At 32.7% G+C, this 23685-nt stretch overlaps 1 protein-coding gene across 3 annotated transcripts in view; it reads right to left on the bottom strand.

Moving 5' to 3' along the window:
• LOC140450208 (choline transporter-like protein 1) overlaps nt 1-23685 on the bottom strand; it is a 258955-nt gene that overhangs the window by 205158 nt on the left and 30112 nt on the right. Inside the window, exon 1 of one of the 3 annotated variants that reach the window (XM_072543688.1) lies at nt 7801-7912. The exons of the other annotated variants lie outside the window; for them this stretch is intronic. Coding sequence (XP_072399789.1) covers nt 7801-7852 — 52 coding nt within the window. The 5' untranslated portion in view covers nt 7853-7912. Of the gene's footprint in view, nt 1-7800; nt 7913-23685 lie in introns of those variants that run through there. 3 annotated transcript variants of the gene reach the window in all.

The raw sequence follows: 23685 nt of genomic DNA, 5'->3' as shown, positions 1-23685 counted from the left end.
CGTTGAAAACAACCTGCAAAACCTAAATGACAATGTAGATATAGACAAAATAATATACTCTCTGACAAACGTAATCACAGAATCAGCAAAAAAGTACGTTGGAATAATTAAGTACGATCACAAACATCAGTCGGTACCTTGGTGGAATCATGACTGCAAAGAAGCATTAAAACAATCGAAACAAGCTTTTAATAAATTCAAACGACAAAAAACTCAAGAAAATTCTATAGAATTCAAAAAATTAAGGGCAGTCGCTAGGTATACCATTAAAAAAGCCAAACGTGACTCTTGGAGAGAATATGTCACCACAATACATAGTTTAACTCCTATAACAGCTATATGGAAAAAAGGCAACAAAATGTCTTGTTCCAAACCCCATAAATCAATAAACTTTTTAACTCAAAATAACACTATTTATAAAAGCCCAGAAGAAATATCCAATATACTAGCATCTACTTATGAATATAACTCAAGTAACTTAAATTATACTTCCAATTTCTTAAAAATCAAAATAAAAGAAGAAAAAAATCCTATAGAATATTACGATCAAAACAATAACGATCTCAATATACAAATAACAAAGGAAGAATTAGAAAATGTATTTCAGAATTGTAAGAACACTTGTCCTGGACCCGACAATATACCGTTTATATTTCTTAAAAATTTAGGCCCTCAATCTAAAGAACACCTACTCAAAATCTACAATATAATCTTATCCAGAAACGTATTTTCTAAATCATGGAAAAATTCAATCATAATACCTATTCAAAAACCAACTAAACCAAAATCAGATCCACAAACATATCGACCGATATCACTCACATGTAGCATAGGTAAAATATTAGAAAAGATAATAAACAATAGGCTTATGTGGTATTTAGAAGCAAACAAATTAATTATTCCAGAACAATGTGGTTTCCGAAAACATCGCTCAACTTTAGACAATCTCGTTGACTTAGAATCAGAAATCCACGAAGCATTTGCAATAAAACAGCATTGTGTTGGAATATTTTTTGATATAAGCAAAGCATATGATACAGTTTGAAAATATTCAATCATTAAAACACTCAGCAACTGGTTAATAAGGGGTAACATATTAAAATACATTTCAAATTTTCTTGAAAACAGACAATTTCAAGTTCGAGTTGACGGAACATATTCTCAAACAAAAATTCAACAAAATGGTATACCACAAGGATCAAATTTAAGCACAACTTTATTCTTAGTAGCAATAAATTCGATATTAACACAAATTGAAAACCCCGTCAAAGCTAGATTATACGCTGACGACCTAGTTATTTTCTGTAGAGGAAAAAACATAGCAACGATTCACAATCACATTCAAAAAGCGTTAACACACATTGAGAAATGGTCAGCTACAAGTGGACTTCAGTTTAACACTACAAAAACGAAAGCAATCTGTTTCTCAAAGAGAAATCAAATCCAAACAAAAGAATTATATCTACACGAACAAAAACTAGATTATGTAGAAGAAATCCGATTCTTGGGTATGACGTTTGATAAAAAATTAACTTGGAAGACACATATTCAACAGCTGAAAAAATCCTGTCTACCTGGTATAAATTTACTACGATCCCTTGCCTTTAAAAACTGGGGTGCCGATTATTCAAGTTTAATACTTATTTACAAATTCATAATTCGATCAAAACTTGACTATGGAGCCATCTTCTACAACTCCTCCAAAAAAACACATTTGAAGTCACTGGATATTATCCAAAATAGATGTCTACGTATTTCTTTAGGTGCTCACTACACAAGTCCCATTCAAAGTCTTTATTGGGAAAGTGGAGAACTTCCTCTTTCTTTCAGAAGACAATATCTAAGCCTAACATATGCAGCGGCAGTGTCATCAAACCGAAATAATCCAGTACTGCATAACGTTTTTGCTGATCGATTTACAAATAAATTCCAACAAACACATCAAATTGATCATCCTTTTTACTTTCGTATAAAATCATACTTATCCAAATTAAATTTTCAATTTCCAAAAACCTATGATACCTCTTCAATCCACAACCCAGCACCATGGACAATATCTATTCCTGATATCGACATCAGTCTAACAAGCCTAAGAAAATCAGAGATATCATCAACCGTCATTAAACAAAAGTTTTCTACACTATTAAACAGATATGGCAATACCTACAACGTATACACCGATGCGTCAAAAAATGAAGACAGAGTTGGAGCAGCAATTTATTCGGAAGACTCCTCAGTTAGTTTCAAATTGCCATCAATTACAACCATCTTTTCGGCTGAATTATTTGCAATCCTAAAAGCACTATTGCTAATACAAAACAAAAACAAAGAAAGATATATAATAATCACAGATTCTTTAGGTTCATTATCCTCACTGACTCAATTGTACTGTGACAACCCCCTTCTACTTCTTATTAAAAAAGAACTTAAAAACATTGCAAATAAGAACATCCAAGTTCACTTTTTATGGGTGCCTTCTCATATAGGAATTGAAGGTAACGAAGTTGTAGATAAACTGGCTAAGAACGCACCAACTAACCCGATGTCCGAAGAAAGTAATATATTGGTACAAAACGATTTAAAACCATACCTAAAACAAAAAATAATTTAAAAATGGCAAGAAACTTGGAACAACACTCCATCAAGGCTATACGAAGTCAACAAACATTCACATCTTTGGAAACCAAAAATAAAAGACAGGAGAGAGCAAGTGATACTTACCCGTCTCCGTATCGGCCATACACGACTTACCCATGACTATTTATTACAGCGCAAAAATAAACCAGTGTGTGAAGTGTGCAACAGTGTTCTAAAGGTTAAACATTTTTTAATACAGTGTCCCAAATATAATAGTGAACGACTCAAATATAACATACCCAACTCCCTAAGAGATGCCCTAGAAGAAAATACAGACACCCGAAAAATATTTTCCTATCTTAAAGACTGCCAACTCCTTCAAAAGATCTAAAATGAACATTGTAACACACAAATATATTATTATTATTGTAAACTAATGTATATTTTACTTATTGTATCTATATTGTATTAATCTAAATACGCTAATGACCCTGCGTGATTGATGCGTTAAAAAAAACGTACAGGTGTGTGCCAAGGGTCAAATAATAGAACAGGTAAATTCCATAAAATATTTGGGAACAAATATCAATAGTCAGTGTAATCCAAAAAAAGAAATCCTATCAAGAATCGAACAAGCAAGGAAAACATTTATGAGCATGAAAACATTTTTTACAAGATCAGACCTTAGTCTACAGCTTAGAATCCGAATGATCAGATGTTACGTTTTTTCTGTCTTGCTGTATGGCTGTGAAAGTTGGACAATGGACTCTGAAATAGAAAAAAGAGTAGATGGCTTTGAGATGTATATATACAGACGAATGTTGACGATTCCATGGGTACAAAGAGTTACTAATGTTGAGGTACTTCGTCGCATGTGTAAACAAAAAGAATTACTAAGAATAATCGAAGAGAGGAAAATGCAATACTTGGGTCATGTGTTGAGAGGCGAAAGATACGAATTACTTCAAGTTATACTGGAAGGAAAAGTACAGGGCAAAAGATCAGTAGGAAGACGCCAGAACTCGTGGCTGAAAGACCTGAGGAGATGGTTCGACCGCTCATCCGCAGAGATCTTTCGCGCAGCAGTTTCCAAAACTACAATTGCCATTTGGATCGCCAACCTTCGCAAGGAGACGGCGCAATGAGAAGAAGATGTATATAAACCATTTGCGAAAATGTAAATTTTAATATGAGATTGTTTTATTTAATTTCTGAATACAAAAATTTAATTCGTAATAATTAGCTTGTCGCTATATATACTATATACTAATAGTAATTATACTAATAGTGAATTAAATCAATTACATATATCTAGCCAATAGTTCAATTTATTAGAAAGTAATTTTTTAATTAATTTACTTAAACTCAAAATCTGCACAAATGATAAAATATCCAAAAATAAGAAAGATATTATAAACATCGACCTGCAAACATACGACATTGACAAAACTTTACTACATATGACATTAACTACAGGTATTGACAAAAGTCAATACCTGTAGTTAATCTGGAAACCACAGATAATGTAACATTTTTTTATTTTAATTTAGCTAGAAATGTCACCAATTGATACAATGCGAAGGCGGCTAGTTGTTGGTAAACAGCGGGTCGTGGGTTTTTACCACAGATTAAGAAATTACCACACATAAGAAAAAGATAGGAAGAAGTCGCCAGTTAAATTGTTGTAAATAGAAAAAAAAAATTTAAGAAACCTTAGATTTCTAACAACAAATTACGTTATTAAAACCATTTTACATTACATTAAAAAGATAATAAATATAATTGTAACAAACTTTACATCATATAAAATAAACGAATAGTTTGGAAACGGTCGTAATGTCTTTATGAAGAATGTAGTACTTTAATATACAGCTCAAAGCAATAACAAATTTTTGATACGGAAAGAAATTCGTCTATTACCATGGCCCGGCAACTCACCAGACATGAACACCATCGAAAATATTTAGCAGTGCCGTAACAAGGAAATTAGCCGAGGAAGTAAAAAAACAAACAAGGTTTAGTAAATAGAGACAATCATTTTTCATTTGAACCATAATTACCATTTAAAAGAAACAGCACGATATTATGCTTAACAAGAATGCATTAAACTGTGGAAATAGTAGCAAAATGAAAAGTCGTAACATTAACGAAGTACTAGTATTGTAGTAAAATTATATGATACTTTTATTTTTGGATCAATATATATATATATATATATATATATATATATATATATATATATATATATATATATATATATATATATATATATATATATATATATATATATATATATATATATATATATATATATATATATATATATATATATATATATATATATATATATATATATATATATATATATATATATATATATATATATATATATATATATATATATATATATATTGAAAGAAAGTTTATATTGAAGTTTATGGAACTGAACACCAACCAGTATTTAAATATGAGTTCTTGATAAAATTTGTTTGTCTTTATGTATCACTGGAAGTGTTAAGTAGTAATACTCATTTTATTCATTAAATTTTTTATCATTATGTGGCGTCCATGGGATAATAATAATGGAGCTTCTTCTAGTGTTCCTATAAAGAAGAAACATTTATCTGTAGATGCAAAGCAAATTGTAAAAACTATATATAGTACCTTACTTAAAAGAGGACTTGGCACAACTTCCGCTACGAGTGAAATATGCGATTTGACGAAAATACCTCTGACCACAGTAAAAAGAATTACATCAAATCCCATAGAAACAAAAAAAAAACGTAGTTTTACATTTTAGTAAACTACATTAAGAGCTCTGACGCAACGGCTCAATGTTGACGAGGCCCAAATAAGCTGTAGCCTCACCAACTTATAGAAAACTTTGAAAAGTATGGGCTTTCGATATCGTATAATTGACAAAAGACAAGTAATTATGAAATCTCATAGATTACAAAAATGGCGTTATGAGTATATAACTTCGATAAGAAAATTCCGTTCTGAAAATCATCCGATAATTTACCTCGACGAGACATGGTTTGACACACATTCAACGCGACCTAAAGGATTTGCAGATTCCTCCGGTAAATGTAAGACAAAAGCTCGTCAAATAAAGGGAAAAGAATAACGGTTTTACATGCTGGATCAGAAAATGGTTGGGTTCCAAATGCCCTGTGGCTTTCTGCAAAGACTGCTGCGTCTACTACCATGAAGATCCAACGGCAGAACTTTTTGAAGAATGGTTCAAAAATAATCTTATGCCAAACATTCCTCAGAATAGCGTGATAGTAATAGACAATGCAAGATATCACAGTCGCCAACTAAGTAAGGTTCCAAACTCGAATAAAACTAAATTGGAAATTCAAAATTACATGGAGACGAATGATATGTATTTTGAAGAATGTTACACCAAACAAGAGCTTTTAGAAGTTTTAAAGGCATTTTCTATAAAAAAAAAGTATATGTTTGTGATACATTGGCAGAGGAAATGGGACATACAGTGTCTACAGTACTATTATTGTATGTTTAATACCATAGAACATTTTTTTTTATTTATTTTTTTTTTTAGCCCTTTTTCTATCCGAATTGTCGAATAAAGGCCTCTCCCATTTCTCGCCATTCATCCCGGTTGTGTGCTAGGCGTTTCCACATTGGTCCTGCGACTCTTTTGATATCGTCGCTCCAGCGCATTTGAGGTCTTCCTCTTGGTCTCTTCGCATCGTACGGTCGCCAGTTTCCGACTTCTTTGTTCCATCTACCATCTTCGAGACGTTCATTGTGTCCAGCCCATTTCCATTTTAATTTAGCTGCTTGTTTCGCGGCGTCCTTTATTTTTGTTTTGTTCCGGATTGCTTCGTTCGTTTGCCGATCTATTAGTGAGATACCAAGCATCTGTCGTTCCATGGCTCGCTGAGTTTTTCGAATCTTGTCCATGTTCTTTTTTGTGAATGTCCAGGTTTGAGCTCCGTAAGTGAGAACGGGAAGGATACAAGAATCGAACACTTTGGTTCGAAGGTTTTGGGGTATCTTTTTGTCTTTCAGTATGTATGAGAGATATATGTATTCTTCTACATGTTCCACTTTTGTTCCTTGGATGGTTATCGTCGGTTGATCATCTTTATTCGACATTAGCTTAGTTTTACTCAGATTCATTTTCAGTCCTTTTTTTATGGATTCCGTATGAAGCTCATCGATCATCGTCTTCAGTTCTTTCCAGCTGTCGGCTATTAGTACTACGTCATCTGCATATTTTAGATGGTTTAAATACTTTCCGTTTATCGACAGTCCCTTCGTTTCCCAATTTAGTGATTTAAAGATGTCTTCAAGTGCGGCAGTAAATAGTTTTGGAGATATGGTGTCTCCCTGTTTTACTCCTCGGTTGATTTTTATTGGCCTCGTTTTCATTCCGTTATCCATCGTGACTACCATTTCAGCGTGTTGGTATATATTATGTATTAATATGTTCTCATTAATATGAGAACATATGTGGCACGAATTGAAGTCTAACGTGAGGTCACAAAATATTTCTCCAACGTTAAGTAGTACTGCTGTAGAGTTAATAGGAAAATGTGTTAATAATATTCTTCCAAGTAGTTGGAGAAATTCAGTCCGACACGTAATAACTAAAGAAAATTCATATGTTCATGTAGATCATAATATAATATAATTGAACCGATTATAATTAATATAGATGAGGATAGCGATAGCGAAACAGAACTATGTGTGGAGTGATACTGTCATCAAATCTACAAATGTTACGATTAAAAAAAAACGGTTCATTTCAGGACCACAAATTATTATTGTTTATTTTTCTATAATCTTAGCAATTAAAATAGATTTAATTTATTTTAAAACATTAATTTCGTTTATATAAGGCAAAGCAAATATATTTTACATCCGTTTTTTTTTGTTTTTGTCGTCGTAATTATTGTAAATTTTGGTGATCCTTTGCTTTATTATAGGAGTACCGGAGTACCGCCTAGTCAGTGTTAATTGTCCAAAAGACTTCGTTTGCTTATCACTCCGGACCGGTCTTAACAATGGGCCAAGTCAGATAAATTTAATAATATTTACGACCGCATTAATGGAAGTCAACCATTTTCTGCTAAACAAACTTTACCAGTCGATGGACTTTGATAAAATGTATGTATCTATGATCTATAAACGTATGTTTAATAGTGAATTAAATAAATTATTTCCAGCCACTAATAATAAAGTACCTACCATCAATTAGAGGTTGTGTATCACTGTATAGTTCAATATTTTGGGAAGTCATTATTTTATTAAATTACTTCAAACTTTGCACAAATGATAAACTATTCAAAAATAAGAAAGATATTATTTGCATCGGCTTGTACACATACGTCAATGGCTCTGGATAAACTGCAAACCCCGATAATGTGTTAACCTTTTAATTTGATTTGACTAGAAAGGTCACTAAATTGATATAATGCACACGGCAGCTAGATCGTTTGTAGAGAGCAAGTCACGGATTTTACCACAGATTAACAAATTATCACAGATAAGAAAAAGATAGAAAAAAGGCGCCACCATTTAACTTTCTGTAAATAGAAAGAGAAATTTAATAAACCTTAGATCTTTAATAAGAAAAAGAAAAGAAGAGGGCGCCACTTACCTTTTTGTAAATAGAAAGTGAAATTTAACAAACCTTAGATCTGTAAGTAATTACGTAATGAATACAAAAATGCCACACGAAAATACTTTAAAAACCATATTAAATAAATTCATAAATCCAAACAAGAAGTAATCAGCAAACTAAAAGAAATATTAAAAAATTTCGTAAAAGAGTGGTAACAACTACAGACAATAGAAAAGAAGCACCAGAAACAATTTTACGTTACAGAGAATGTAGGTTGCATGAAAAAAAACTTAGTTGGAAGCGCAGGCACAAATCAAGATTAAAAACTTTAGGGAAGTCCAGTAATAAGAACAAAAAAGATTATAATATAAAGCCCAGAGAAGCAGAACAAAATATATGAAAATTTTTTCAAAATTTCAAAAAGAAATTTCTTTTTGAAGCGCGCAACAGTTAAAAAAGCTCTATGGCTTTACCAGATGACTTATAACAATTTTTTATAGCTCGATTTTTTTGTTTCTTAAGGTAAATAGTATTTATTTACATTCAAAACAAATCAAAATAATTATACTATAATATAGCGGTTCATTCGTTTTTGTTTTCGTTTTTAGATAGGCATATATAAGTTAAAAAGGGATAGGAAACATCCTTCGAATATGATAGGAAACCATAATACTGTGCCCAGTGACACCTGCTTAGAATTACCAAAAGAAAGATTAGAGAGATCTAGAATAGTAAGAGGTCCTTACCAACTAAAACTAGAACAGGTAAAAATAACAGGCAATGAGAAGAACATGAAAAGTCGGTCTTTTTACCCACTTGGTATTCCAAATAAAAATGGTTCGTAAAAATTCTCACACAAATGTAATTCTAAGGGATATTCAAAAGGAATGGAAAGGGTAGACTCTTTCTGTGATTTGACGATGCTTCTCACCACGAGCAGATTGCTATTGTTTTTAGATAGGTACGTTTCCAGTTAAAAGACTAGTATCATTGAAAGGATTAAATAAATATTTTCGATTGTTTGGTATTAACATAAGTAATTAGTTTATTCTTGTATTGAAGGTAGTCCGAAAAGGTGCACTATTTTTGAAGAGATTGTGCGAGAAGAGAGAACACGCTGGGCTTGTCGTGCTGAGGCAGTTGCTGTGGTCAAAGATCAGCTTGAAGCAATTATAAAAGCCATTAAAAAGACGGTTGATGATGCATCTGATGCAAAAGCTAGAGCTAAAAGTAAAGGGATACTACATCAAATAAAATCATTTGATTTTATTATGTGTTTGGAGATAATGCATCCAATTTTGCAAATGATTGTCAAAGTTAGTAAATTACTTTGGAAGAATTAAGGATACAACATCTAAATTAGATAAATATTCATTCTAAAGTAAAAGACGTTTGTAATAAGGTAACTAATGGTTTCTAATAGAATAGATAATAATGCTGGAAATGCATATATACAATGAACGATAAAAAAAGAAGTAACTCTTTGAATTTTATCCGCTTTTAGACCGAATGATACAGTCATTGAACGATAAATTTGACGACGAATCAAAAGAAATTATTTATTCAGTAGGCCAAATCATATTGTTAATATAGATGAGCTAGGAAATCAAGATTTAAATACACCCCAGAATATTTTGATTTGAATTTTTCAGAATTAGAAGATGAAGTAAGGCTTTTAAAAAGAAGAAAAATAAAAAAAAAAATTCACCTCCGAATACTCTTGACTGGCTCGATTGCATAATAGAAAATCGATGTTTGCAATGTTTAACCTACTAATGGCAAAATTTTGCCACAATTCCTATAACAAGGTGTCCTTCGAAAGAACCTTTTTTAAGGTAAGCATAATAAAATCGATACTTCGATCAACAATGCTTTGTAACATGTAATGGTGCCTTTTGCTGAACAAGAACTTGCTGTAAAAATAAATAAAGAAGTTGTAGTTGACGAAATTTAAAAAAAAATCATACCATTATAACGACGAATGATTTTTAATGTGTTGTTATAATAAATTTTCGATCGAGTTAGCAAATACAAATATTTAGGCACTTTTATAAATGAAGACAACGATAGCTCAGCAGAAATCAAAATAAGAGTAGAAAAAGCCAGATCCATATTCACTAAAATGAAAAGAGTGTTCTGCGGAAGAGATTTGAGCCTTGAAATGAAACTTCGCCTGATGAGATGTTACGTACTTTCTGTGCTGTTCTACGGAATGGAGTCATGGACGTTGAAAAAGATTGATACCAAAAAATTAGAGGCATTTGAACTATGGATGTATCGCAGAATCCTGAGAATATCATGGACCGAGAGAGTCACAAATGTCGAGGTCTTGGGAAGAATGAATAAAGAAAAGGAAATCATATTTACGATCAAAAAACGAAAACTGCAATACTTGGGACACATTACAAGAGGCGAAAGATATGAAAAGGTCCATAGGAAGAAGACGAAACTCCTGGCTAAAGAATCTACGGGAATGGTATAGCTGTAGCAGCAACAAATTGTTTCGGTCAGCAGTTTCGAAAATACGTATAGCCCTGATGATCGCCAACCTTCGGAACGAAGATGGCACTTGCAGAAGAAGATAATAAATTTTATTATTTTATTAATTAAATCTCATAATTTTTAATGTGACTGTGACGACCGATATTTTGCTTATAATATTTAACCCTCCGTTCATCGGGTGACCATTCTGAAACACTTTCGGTCGGGTGTGGTCTGTGAGGACCAAAATGAAATACCGCCTCCCGAGCAATAGCATACATTTTATTGCTAATTTCGCATCAACGTGTTTTAAACAAATCATTTACTATATAATGTTTATTACAGAAACAATTCCAAAATTTTTTTAAGTTGTATTGGTAAATTTTAAAAATGATTACAATTTCAAAGCATATTTTTTCAAATTTGTGAACAGCGACTAAATAATGACAAAAACAAAAAAAAAACATTTAAAACTTTAAATAGAAACAAACAAAGTACTACAAAAGATAGAATAAACTAAAAAATTCAATTGTGGACACAAACTACAGTTGTCAAACTTTGGTGGTCAAATTTTCTAAGCAATCTTTGCAGCATGCCATTATGTGGTCCATACTTAGCCAGGATTTGCCTCTTTTGCAATATTTCCTCTCTTACCTGACTGGGGCTCTGGTACAACGCCGACCTCAATGTCTGAGAGTCTCAAGGCCGAAGCACGCACAGCTTTTGTCAAATGCGAGTCAACTGCTCTCTGTCGTATACTCTCCTGTACTAATTCTGTGGGGTATTAACAAACAAATGTACTATTACAAATTAATAGTACTTAATTAACAGAACTATTCCTTCGATAACTCTGGCGAGAAAATAATGGACCTTTACTCATTGGTGCAAATAATTATTAAAATTTAAATTGTTGCAATAAACAATCAAAGACAATTTATAGGTTTAGGTAAAACTAGGTAAAAACTTACCGCTGGGTCTAATTACCAGGGTTTGCACTACAAAACAACGAACGAAATCAATTAAATATGCGTGCATGGGTTCACGTGCCGGGTTGCGTCTTTTCTTTTCAACGACTGGTGCTCTTCTTTCAAAGGGACGCATTCCACGAGCCCGATGGCGGTACTTATAGGGATCGTAGGAATACAGGGAGGACAAATGTATTGATTAATTTATACAACCATATTTGAATTTAAACATTCTCCCCCCTTTAAAGGCCATAAGGTCTTTAAAAAACAAAACGAATTCCAAATACTATCATTACTTAAACAACTAAAACGATAATTAATACAAACAATTCCTATACAAATCTCAAACAAATATTCAAAACTTAAACTACAATAAAAAAATTAAAATTAAAATAGTGGTTTCGTCGCGGTTATATTGACAAAAGTCGAACAAAACAAAATTAATAAAACGTTGTAAAGCGGCCAAAAAAGCTTCCGCGGTCAAATTACTAGCTAATTCAAGATTTAAAGCCTTAGTACAGCAACATACAAATAGACACAAATAGGCCTTTTGAGTTCTAACTCCCCTGTAACGAGACATGGTTATCGAAAACGGTCCATCATAATCTAACCCACAAATCGAAAAGGGTTTAATGACACCGAGACGAAATCTAGGCAAATTACCCATAGGGGGTTGTAAGTTTGTAGGAGATTGTTTCCAACATCTAAAACATTTGGACAATACCAAATTAACGGCTTGTTTAGAAGACATTATCCAAAACCTTTGACTAGCCAAAAACTGAGTACTCTTAAATCCAGCATGTAAATACTTCTCATGATAATGACGAACTAGAAGAGTAGTAAGGCGTGATTTCTTTGGTAACAAAAACGGGTGTTTTGCTTCATACGATAACGAAGACTGCGATAGACGACCACCTACACATAAACACTGAGTACTATCATCTAAACATACTCCCAACTTACGAAACGGTTTTGGAAAAGAATTTGATTGAAGATGTTCTTCAAAATACTTTTCTTGTGTAAATCTGACAAGAATAATCAACAAGTCTTCTAATTCTACGAAAGTCAAGGGTCCTGACCGTTTCGACCTTTTATAACGAGAGTTGTGCGCGAATCGCAACATAAAAGCCAAAATTCTTTGGATCGAGGTAAAAGACGATTTATTTTTTAACAAACAAGACAAAAAATGTTCCTCACGAGTGGAAACAAACACTAAAGCTTTCTTTATCTCTTCCAAAGAGGATTTTTCCTGCAATGAGGGAGGAACCTCTGGAAAAATGGAATATTATACAAAAACGAAGGACCTGTTAACCAGTCTAATTTTGATAGAAAAGCGGCCGGTAGCATGCCTCGCGAAGGCGCATCGGCTGCATTATTTCGAGATTCGATATAATGCCAAGAATAATTTTGACTATGGGACTGGATATACGAAATGCGATTTGCGACGAAAGTTTTGAATCTCGAGTGGGAGCTTTTAATCCAGTGCAATACGATTTGAGAATCTAACCAAGCATACACATTTTGAAATAATTTATGCTTCCACGACTCACAACACAAACGACATAAGTTTTACCAAATGAACAGCAGCTAACAATTCTAATCGAGGTATAGTAATCTGTTTTATAGGAGCTACTTTCGATTTGGCACACAGTAAATTAACTTGAACTAGGTTACGAGTATCAATACTACGAATATAAACGACACAAGCATATCCCTTTTCACTAGCATCGGCAAATCCATGAAGCTCTAAGATGGGACATGAGGAAATATTCAAAAAACGAGGAATTTTGAACTGTGAAATAAGAGATAGTTCGCTCTTATATTGTTCCCATACCCGAATTATTTCCGAAGGAGGACGATCATCTCATTTAAGACCGGTTGCCCAAAGTTGTTGGATTAAATGTTTAATAAAAAAGGTAATAGGTGTTAAGTAACCACAAGGATCATAAATTCGAGCTAATTCGGACAAAAACGATATTTTAGTACAAGGGACGTCGTGCAATTTGACTGAAAATTGAAAGACATCGGACTGTGCAATCCACTTCAAACCAAGGATTTTTAATGAAGGACCATTTGCTTCTGGATCAAAATTAATGGAGTGAGGATTAATATGGGATTCAGGAAATTGCGACAACAATTTGGATTCATTCGAACACCATTTCCGTAATTCAAAGCCTCCTAACTTTAACAAAGCGACTAATTCGTCAACTAAAGTTTGTGCTTCTTCGAGAGTCGAAGCACCAAAAACAAAATCATCAATATACGAAGCGTGACGAATAAGCGAGACGGCGTTAGGAAAACGAGAGCCTTCGTCTAATGCTAATTGTTGGAGAGTTCTTAAAGCGAGATACGGCGAAGATACTATTCCAAAAGTAACAGTTAATAAACGATATTCCTGAATTTCCTCAGCGCTAGAAAATCTCCATAACACGCGTTGATAATCCGTGTGTTCAGGAGCGACTAAAATATTACGATACATCTGACGAATTTCCGCACACAGCGCAAAACGATTAAGTCTAAAATTCAACAACAGCGAGACTATGTTCTGTTGCAGCTTAGGACCGACCAGTAAATAGTCGTTTAAAGATTTACCGCGACTGGGACTTTTCTGAGACGCATTATATACAACTCGAATTTTACTTGAAACACTATCTGGTTTCACAACGCAATGATGTTGAATATAATACTTTCCCCTTTTCTTTTCGGCATTAGAGACTAACTGCATATTACCTAAATCAAGATACTCCTGCATATGAAAAGAATATTCTTTTTTCAAACTTGGTTGACGAGATAAGCGTCGTTCTAATGATAGCAATCTATTTAAAGCAATATCATAGCTATCTTGCAAACAAGGCGGCGATTCACGAAAAGGCAAAGATACAACATATTTACTCGAGACGTCCCGATTATGCGTTTCCAGATAAATGTTCTCATACAGAACGTCTTCTGGTTCTGAAACTGGCTTTTCCGGTACGTTTTCCAGTTCCCAAAATTTCGTTAACGAAGAATTTAGTGGGTCTTCAATATTTGAAAGACAAACAAGCGAAGTCGACGAAAGGTTAGGTGTGCTAGTAGGTCCTAACAAAATATAACCAAAAACGGTATTTAGGGCATCTGGTTGTCCCGCTTTACCTTCAATTTTACCTTCTAACAACACCTTCGAAAATATGCTACAACCAATTAACAAATCTATAGATTGACTACAGTTAAATTCGGGATCGGCTAACTTCAAATTTTTAATATAATTCCACGTCGATATGTCAATTTTGGTGCTCGGCAAATCCGAGCAAACCCGATCTGTAATAATAGCCTCGAAGTGAAACACCGGTGACTCCTGATGACGAGGTTGGATAGAAAAACTTATTTGACCTTGATTCAGTTTCGTTTGCATCGAATTGAGTCCGTTAACTTCAAATGAACAAGGAGTTTTAGGCCAACCTAATCTACTGGCAGCTTTACGACTGATGAACGAACTCATTGAACCTGAATCTAGCAGACATCTCAAGGGCTGTTTACACCCCTTACTATCAATCGCGTGAACTAAAACGGTACCGAGCAAAATTTCCTTTTTTGTCTCGTTTTTCTTCCCTATAAAACTAGCAGCACAATGTGATATTTCAGGCGAATTTTGTTCGACTCCCGATGCCCCTGGATTATTAGTATTTTCTATGGACGACTGGCTATTGGAACGATTTCTATCAAAGTGCAACAAACTATTATGAAGGTGACTATTACATTTACTACATTTAAAGGCCTTTGGACACGACTTGACAGAATGATTAGCCTGATTAAGACACCTAAAACACGAGGAAGATTCTTTACAAAATTGGTATCTTTCTTTTGGAAATTTTTTCAAAAACAACGAGCAATGGTTAAGAAAATGACTTTGTTTACATAAAGCACAACATATTGACGACGAATTTGTAACAAAGGATGAACTACTATTATGCCTTGACTCATTGGAATGTTTATAATTACACTTTGGCTCCGTATAAGTTGGAGCCCTCGACGATTTCTTAGATTCACTTAAGCTACTATTCAAATTATCGTAAGCAATGTACTGAGTTTCAATAAACTCTACCAATTTTTAAAATGACGGGATTTTATTCGATTTATTTTCTAACTCAAATAACTTTACTGAATCCGCGTCTAATTTCGACAAAAGTAAATTAAACATAATAAAATCCCAATGTTCTGTCGGAAGACCTAATGTTTTCAATGCGGCTAAATTTTCTAAAAACGTATCTACTAATTTAGCCAGATTTTTCGAATTAACTACCGATATTTTCTGTACGCCCAAGATCGCATCCCAATGCGCGGTCGCACAACGACGAACATTTGTGGACGTGTACGAACTCATCACTATATAGCCCCCCATAAAATTATTAGACCCTCGGACATATAGTAAACTGATCACCGGCATCCTTTTGAGATTGGTAAACTCATCACCGCAGATAGGTAAACTCATCACCGGGATTTTTGCCTGGTTTCTAATGCGAAAGATTGCTTCTTACCTGTTATACTTCTCGTTTATGTGATAATTTAATAAATTCAGAAATTATTTTAAGCAAGTTGCTTTAAAATTTAACTGAGATATTAATATATCTGACGGTGTGGCCTATTAGACGTATCTGCCAATCTAAATGGTTTTGAGATCTAAAAATTTAGTTGCATAGGATTTCGATAGTGAACTTCAAAATGAAAATATTTGTCAATATGTGCTATTTTTGTTTATATCGGAAGTAGTCCCAACTTCGTTATTTGATTTTCATTGCATTTTTATATTTCTCATTGAATTCACGAGATAATTTGTTAAGCATACATTCGGCCTAAATCTTACTGTTTTGGCGTTATTTAACTATCTTTTAATAATAAAAGATTTTGGACAGTTAGTAAATATAAAATATCTGAAAAATAGGAAAAGCTAAAAACTTAAGTGTGCTATTAGTGCATTGAAGTCGAAGGAAACTTAATTTTTTACACGCGCAAAGCTTTACAGTTTTTGGCTTCATTGGCGGAAATTTTTAAATTTGAAGTAATCAGCAATGCATTCATTACGACAGAATGCATCAAAATACTTAAGTCCAGTTTCCTGTACTATATCTTTCAATGACTTGTACAAAGATCCCGCAATTAGAGTGCTTTTAAAAGCAATGTTTTTACATTTTTTGGTTAGTTTTCGCCATTATTTTTAGGGGTCAGATGAGTTGTTCATTTCATTTTATAAACATCATGACAACTAACCTCAATTAGTGTAAGATACAAAATAATTTTTATTCTGTAATTTGTACTAATTTTGTTTATTGTAGCACCCTGATGATGCAAATAAAGATTTGCGAAAGATTGGTAGACAGAAAAGAGTACTTCTTTATCCTATCTTCGGCTGCACACCCAAATATGTAGTTGTGTTTTGTAGTCAAACTGATCAGCGTTGACTACAAGCGTTTATCGCTTTTTCAGTATATGTATATAAGAAGTTCAATTAAGTCGGTACCATATGGAAAAAAATTTTATTTTTAGTTTTATGAAAAAAAATTTATTCTCTATTTCTAAATGATCTAGAATTTTAATCATCAGAATCAGATATTAGTATTATTCAGTCATTTACGCGGTTCGTTAAACAACATGAATTTTATTAAGACTTGAGAATATTCAAAATTCATTTTTTTTGACAAACCGCGTATACAATTAAAAAAAATTTAATATCTGATCATTGTATTATTATACATCATAATTATTTTATATAACAAAATTCATAAAACTAAAAATAAAAAGGTTTCTATGGTGCCGAATTAATTGGATACCCTGTATATATATATATATATATATATATATATATATATATATATATATATATATATATATATATATATATATATATATATATATAACAATGTGACTTTAACAATTTAATTAGAAATCTCAAAATGTAATATCAGAACAGGTAATCTACAGTAACAAAGTAATATTATGCCTTGCCTACAAGAAACATCTTATACAGTTAACTTAAAGAACTTAATTACGCTGATTTTTTTCTGTTTGTTCAGGATGATTCGAGAAAACCAGTGCGAAACAACTAAACAAAAACGGTATAAAATTTCTACTCACCAGTTGTATGACATTTAGCCTTACACCCTTCCGTCGCACAAGTCCACAAAAGGCAATTCGATTTTTTTAGAGTTTTCGCAATTGAAATTTGAAATTATTGATAACCATCATTTTTTGTCTACATTGGCTCAGGACGTAATCAATTAGCAGTTCACGATCCATGTTAAAGAAACAAGGGCAAATGAAGAGAAATTTTTCTTTTCGCATGATTTTAGGTAGCTATCAATAGAATTTTGTGGAATTCCCAAATAAAAACCAATAAATTGCAGTTGCATTTAAGACATCTGGATTTGGATTATTCTGTGAAATCACCAAAAACTAGCCGTTTGCTGGGATTTTATGGTCTATACCTGATCCGGGGTGCAGGTAGGACAGTGATCAGTTTACCAATCTCTTAGGGTCTATTTTGAAAACCCTACTTTTATGGCGGTGATGAGTTTGTACTATGTACGAGGGTATTTATGGTAAATGGTGATGAGTTTACGTGTACCCACATTTGTGTAGCGTTTAACAATTAGATCGTAAGCAATTTGATAATTATCGCTATTTATTGACAAATTACGAATCAAACTAAGTGGAGTCCCTTCTAAACATCCTTTCAAATACTTAAACTTTTCTACGTCTGCTAGGCCTGCGTTATTATGTACAACCGAATTATATAAGTCTAAAAACGAACTAAACTCCTTAAAATCACCCTTAAATTTAGGCAGCTCTATTTTAGGCAAGCGAATATTTGATTGTGGAACTACTACTGATCTAAACGGTTCTGGAGTTTCAAATTGTGGCTCAGATAATTCCGCACTAAATAGTTTTATTTTATAAAATTGTTCCAAAAATAATTCCCGAACATTTTCTTCAACCCTCGTATCCGCGTCTGGTACAGGAAGAATATTACTAATAATATTAGTGTGATGTTTTAAGAACTCTTCGCGAATCGAATCTAAATCCTCTAGTCTAATTTTAAATAAAGGGCGAATAGAAACGTCTGAAAGGGACTTAAAACCTAAATCGAAAATTAACTGAATATCATTTAACGCAGTTTTTCTTAAAAATTTGAGTTTCCTATTCTTTTCTTCAAGTTTTTCCATTTTAAATTTTTAACAAGTTCCAAAAATATTATACAAACGAAAGTGTACAAAAATGTGGTCTAAAACCCCGAAATTACCGATTTGTAATTCGATACTTTATTAAAACGACGATAATCCCCTTTTCAAAAGTCCCATATGGTCGACTTTACAAAAAGGTCATAAATTATTCTCGAGTCACGACAAGAGACGCAAACTTAAGATAAGAACTCTCAAAACGATAAAAAATACGACATTCGACGAAACCAACCATTAAAATTTAAATAAAACAAAATATTTTTTCAACAAATGAGTTCAAATCCGGCTAGATAGGCCAATGTGGGGTATTAACAAACAAATGTACTATTACAAATTAATAGTACTTAATTAACAGAACTATTCCTTCGATAACTCTGGCGAGAAAATAATGGACCTTTACTCATTGGTGCAAATAATTATTAAAATTTAAATGGTTGCAATAAACAATCAAAGACAATTTATAGGTTTAGGTAAAACTAGGTAAAAACTTACCGCTGGGTCTAATTACCAGGGTTTGCACTACAAAACAACGAACGAAATCAATTCAATATGCGTGCATGGGTTCACGTGCCGGGTTGCGTCTTTTCTTTTCAACGACTGGTGCTCTTCATTCAAAGGGACGCATTCCACGAGCCCGATGGCGGTACTTATAGGGATCGTAGGAATACAGGGAGGACAAATGTATTGATTAATTTATACAACCATATTTGAATTTAAACAAATTCCATACCTAGGTTTTTTTGGAATAATCTTCGCGTTTTGGAAAATTCTCCATCTGGGTTGTTGCCTTTGTAAATTATAAATGCATTAATTGCTGTGAGATTAAGGAGATTATAAACTACTACCATTGGCCAACGTTTCGTATTTCTGGAAACATTATATGATGTGATCATTCTGTCTACAACATCTACTCCACTCTTTGTGGAATTATAAACAGTTATTATTTCTGGTTTTTTCTGATCACCTGTATCTTCATCTATCCGATCATCTCTGTGCACAGTGGAAACAGCAATCACATTTTTTCCTGTCTTCGGTATATATGATACGGCAGTCATATCGTTGCTAAATGCAAAAACTGAAGAATATACCTGCCTATTTTTAATTTGCGTTATTTCTGGCTAAGTGAAACAAGATTGCAAGAAAAATACAACTAAGAAGTAGTGCAAATATTGTAACCCATTTGATCGGGTGGGGTCTGTCAGGACAAACGGCCATGCAGCAGCTATTTAGAAATTTCAAAAACAGCTTTGTATAAAAAAAGGAATACGAACGGTATTTAGTAATATTATATATATATATATATATATATATATATATATATATATATATATATATATATATATATATATATATATAAAGAGATAAGTAAGATAATAAACAACAAACATTTCAAAGAAGGAAAGTTATTAAATTCTTGGATTACCTGTACTAAACAAAATGTAAGCTATACATAAATTATTTCTTTGTTATACTTGAGTGACCCGCATAATTTTAAGTGAAATCCAAAGACAATTGAAACGGGTTTTCCAAAATACATTAATGCAGTGATTAGAGACAAATAGAAGAGATTTTAGAAAGAGGTTTTTGTTAGTTTTTAAGAATTATAGAAAATATTATTTGTAAATAAGTTTTAGGAAATTTTATAATTATAGGTAAAAATTTGTTTGTTATCGAAATGAAAAAATGGGGGAATTGTGACGAGTTTTGATTGGCGGAGATTGAAAAAGGTGGGATAAGTATGTAGGAAAAAGTTTAGCGAGATGGAGGAGAGAGAAAGGAGAATCAGTTGGTTTTCCAAGTCTGTAAGACTTGGAAATGGTGGTTCCCAAAAAATAGCAAGCAGTAGTGTTGAATGTTAGTGAGTTTTTGTGGAGTTAGTGTATCTGACAGAAGCTGAAGCAGCAAAAGATTGTAAGTCATATTTTCCTACTTATATTCCAAGAGTCACTGTTCAGGCCAACGAGAGATTCAGTTTATCGTAAAGAGAAGATATTCCAAGAGTCATTTTTCACTCGGGCCAACGAGAGATTCAGTTTATCGAGAGGAGAAAGGCTATCATAATTTGAATGATTGTTGCTTTTGAAGGAGATCATTAAGGACGATATACTTGCAACAATCTGTTGTAAGATTGCTGATTACATAGGGAGCGGTTGAGAGGAGATAATACAGTCTACAAGGAACAAGGATTTGGACCACTCATCATCAGAGAGAGATATTTTTGTTTTCTGCAGTTTTTTTTTCTTTTATTGATAACACAATTTTTACACGTAATTTAGAAAGGATATAAATATTTTGATTAGGAGAGTTAGAATAGTTTGGGATTTTGAGTTTTCAATTAATATTGTTTGTACCATTAATTTTGATTGTTCACGTACGGAGAACAAAATTTTGAGAATCCTTATATGAGATTTGTTTATTGAAAACTTTTGAGTGTGAATTATTTCATTATTTTTATTTCAATATATAGTGTTAGATCATATGTGTTTTTTATTATTCCGGTATTCTCTGGACCTTACCTTTCACATGTAATAGCATAGATATTGAAGCACGAATTTAACCCTGAGATAAAAGAATTAAAAATTGTGATAGAGTCATAATCATATCATTTAAATAATTTTAATTAATCAAAAATTAATTAGCTAATTATTGCTTGGCGCACCAAGACTTTAAATATCACAATAACTGGCTTCCAAAACGTGGGGCTTGAAAATATCGCAGCTTTACATTTGAAGGAAGGGAAAGAGATCTGGAATAAGTACAGGTGATCCAGAGATAAAAACATATAACATTGAGGGAATTTGAATTTGAAAGTATTTTGACAATTTTTCCAGGGAATATAAATTTGATTTATTGATTGATCGTAGTTAGTGGATATTTACTGCTATTGAATTATTTGATTTTATTTTCTTTACCAATCGTACATTTGATATTTATTTTGAATTATTTGAATTTTACTGATTGCATATTTGATATTTGTCGTGAAAATTTAATACATTTGGGGAGAAATATTGTCGTGTTCTGAAACATATAGAGTGTTGTAAAATTTCACATTTTTCGGGGACAAAAACAGTAACGAAAAGAAACAACATGTCGACCACAAGGAGTCAAAGCAAAATGCAAGAAAGGAAGGAGGATAACAGAGAAGAGGAAACAATTATTGATGAAGGATCGGATAATGAAGGAAATGCCACAATAATGGAGGAAAGAAAAGAAACAGGAATGCTGGAAAAATTATTAGCAATGATGCAAATACAGACACAAACAATAGAGAGAAACCAACAAGAAACATCACAAAAAATGGATGAAACAAAACAAACAATGGCAGAAACGAAACAAACAATGGAAGAAAACCAACGGGAAACAAGGCAAGCAATAGAACTAAATAACAGGAATATAGAGAAGCGTTTGGAAAACTATGAACAAGAAATTAAAGGATGTGTTGAGGGGATAAAGAAAGAACTGATACAACAGATAGAAGAAATAACCATAAAGAATGCAAAACAAGAGACAGAGATTAAAGATATCCAAAATACAATGAAGGAGATACAAAATTGCCAGAGAAAGGAACTAGAGATGCAGAGAGAAGAAATAGAAACTAAAATGAAAGATAGTAAGACTGTCCAGAAAAAGGAATTAGAACAGTTAGAAGAAAAATTTGAAATGGCGCTACAAGAAGACAGGAAGGAAATAGAAAGAAGATTAAAGCAAAATGAAAAACAAATGGCAAGAAAATACAATTTGGCGGGGATATTCGGAAAACACACCCAGTACCGTTTGTTAAAAATTTGAAAACCAAATTACAACATATTAGATATTTTGACGAGTGCAAAGAAACAATTAGAAACCATTTGAAAGAAGGAGCAGCGTTATGGTATGAAAGCAAGGAAGATGAGTTTGAAAATTGGACAGATTTTGAAAATAAATTTCTCAACTATTTCTGGGGGAAAAATAAACAGAGAGAAATCAACCAAGAGCTACAGAATGGAAAATATCACGAAAAAATGGGAATATCTGAAGAAAGATATGCTTTGCAGATATATAACAATTCAAAATATCTAGAATACAAATATTCTACCGAACAGCTGGTAGAAATGATCAGCAGACATTTTGAGGAAACTTTGGAAGATCACGTGATTTTGAGAAACTATCAAGATATTGATAGTTTGTGCCAATTCCTTCAATTAAAAGAAGCGAAAAGAAAAGAAATGAGAAATAGAAGACAACATGACCAATATAATGGACCGGAAAAAAGGTATTCATCAAATTATGACCAGAGAAACCGACACCCCAGATCAACAAACGAATATAGGCCGAGAAATTACAATAATTACAATAGACAACAAAATTACGATAACCGGAATGATACACAAAATAGAACAAATGAAAATCACAACAGGAATAGAGATGCACAAAATCCTCCGAATAGGAATACGATCGAACAAAGGGACGATAGAAATAATCAGAGATTCCAACGACAAAACAGAAGAGAGATGAATCATGTGGCAATAGAAAAGGAGGAAGAAGAAGTATTCAATGAATCCAGACAGGATTTTCAATAAGGCATCCACTAAACAAAAGTAAAAAACTCTCCGGTATATTTTGTCACCCGAGAGAGTTTATACAGTTGGCGGGAAACGAAAAACAAAATTCTAATTCCAATCTAATTTTTTTAGATGCATTTATAAAACATAAAGCGATTAAAATTCTGATTGATTCTGGATCGGAAATTTCGTTAATCAATAAAAAACTAGTAAAAGAATTAAATATGGACAGATTTGTGTATAAGATTCCGAGGGTTGCTTTAGTGGGTGCAAATAATAAAAAATTGACGACAGTAAACGAAGGTTTAGGA

Source organism: Diabrotica undecimpunctata, chromosome 9, assembly GCF_040954645.1.
Source record: "Diabrotica undecimpunctata isolate CICGRU chromosome 9, icDiaUnde3, whole genome shotgun sequence".
Taxonomy (NCBI): domain Eukaryota; kingdom Metazoa; phylum Arthropoda; class Insecta; order Coleoptera; family Chrysomelidae; genus Diabrotica; species Diabrotica undecimpunctata.
This window is presented reverse-complemented; position numbering and strand designations above follow the sequence as displayed.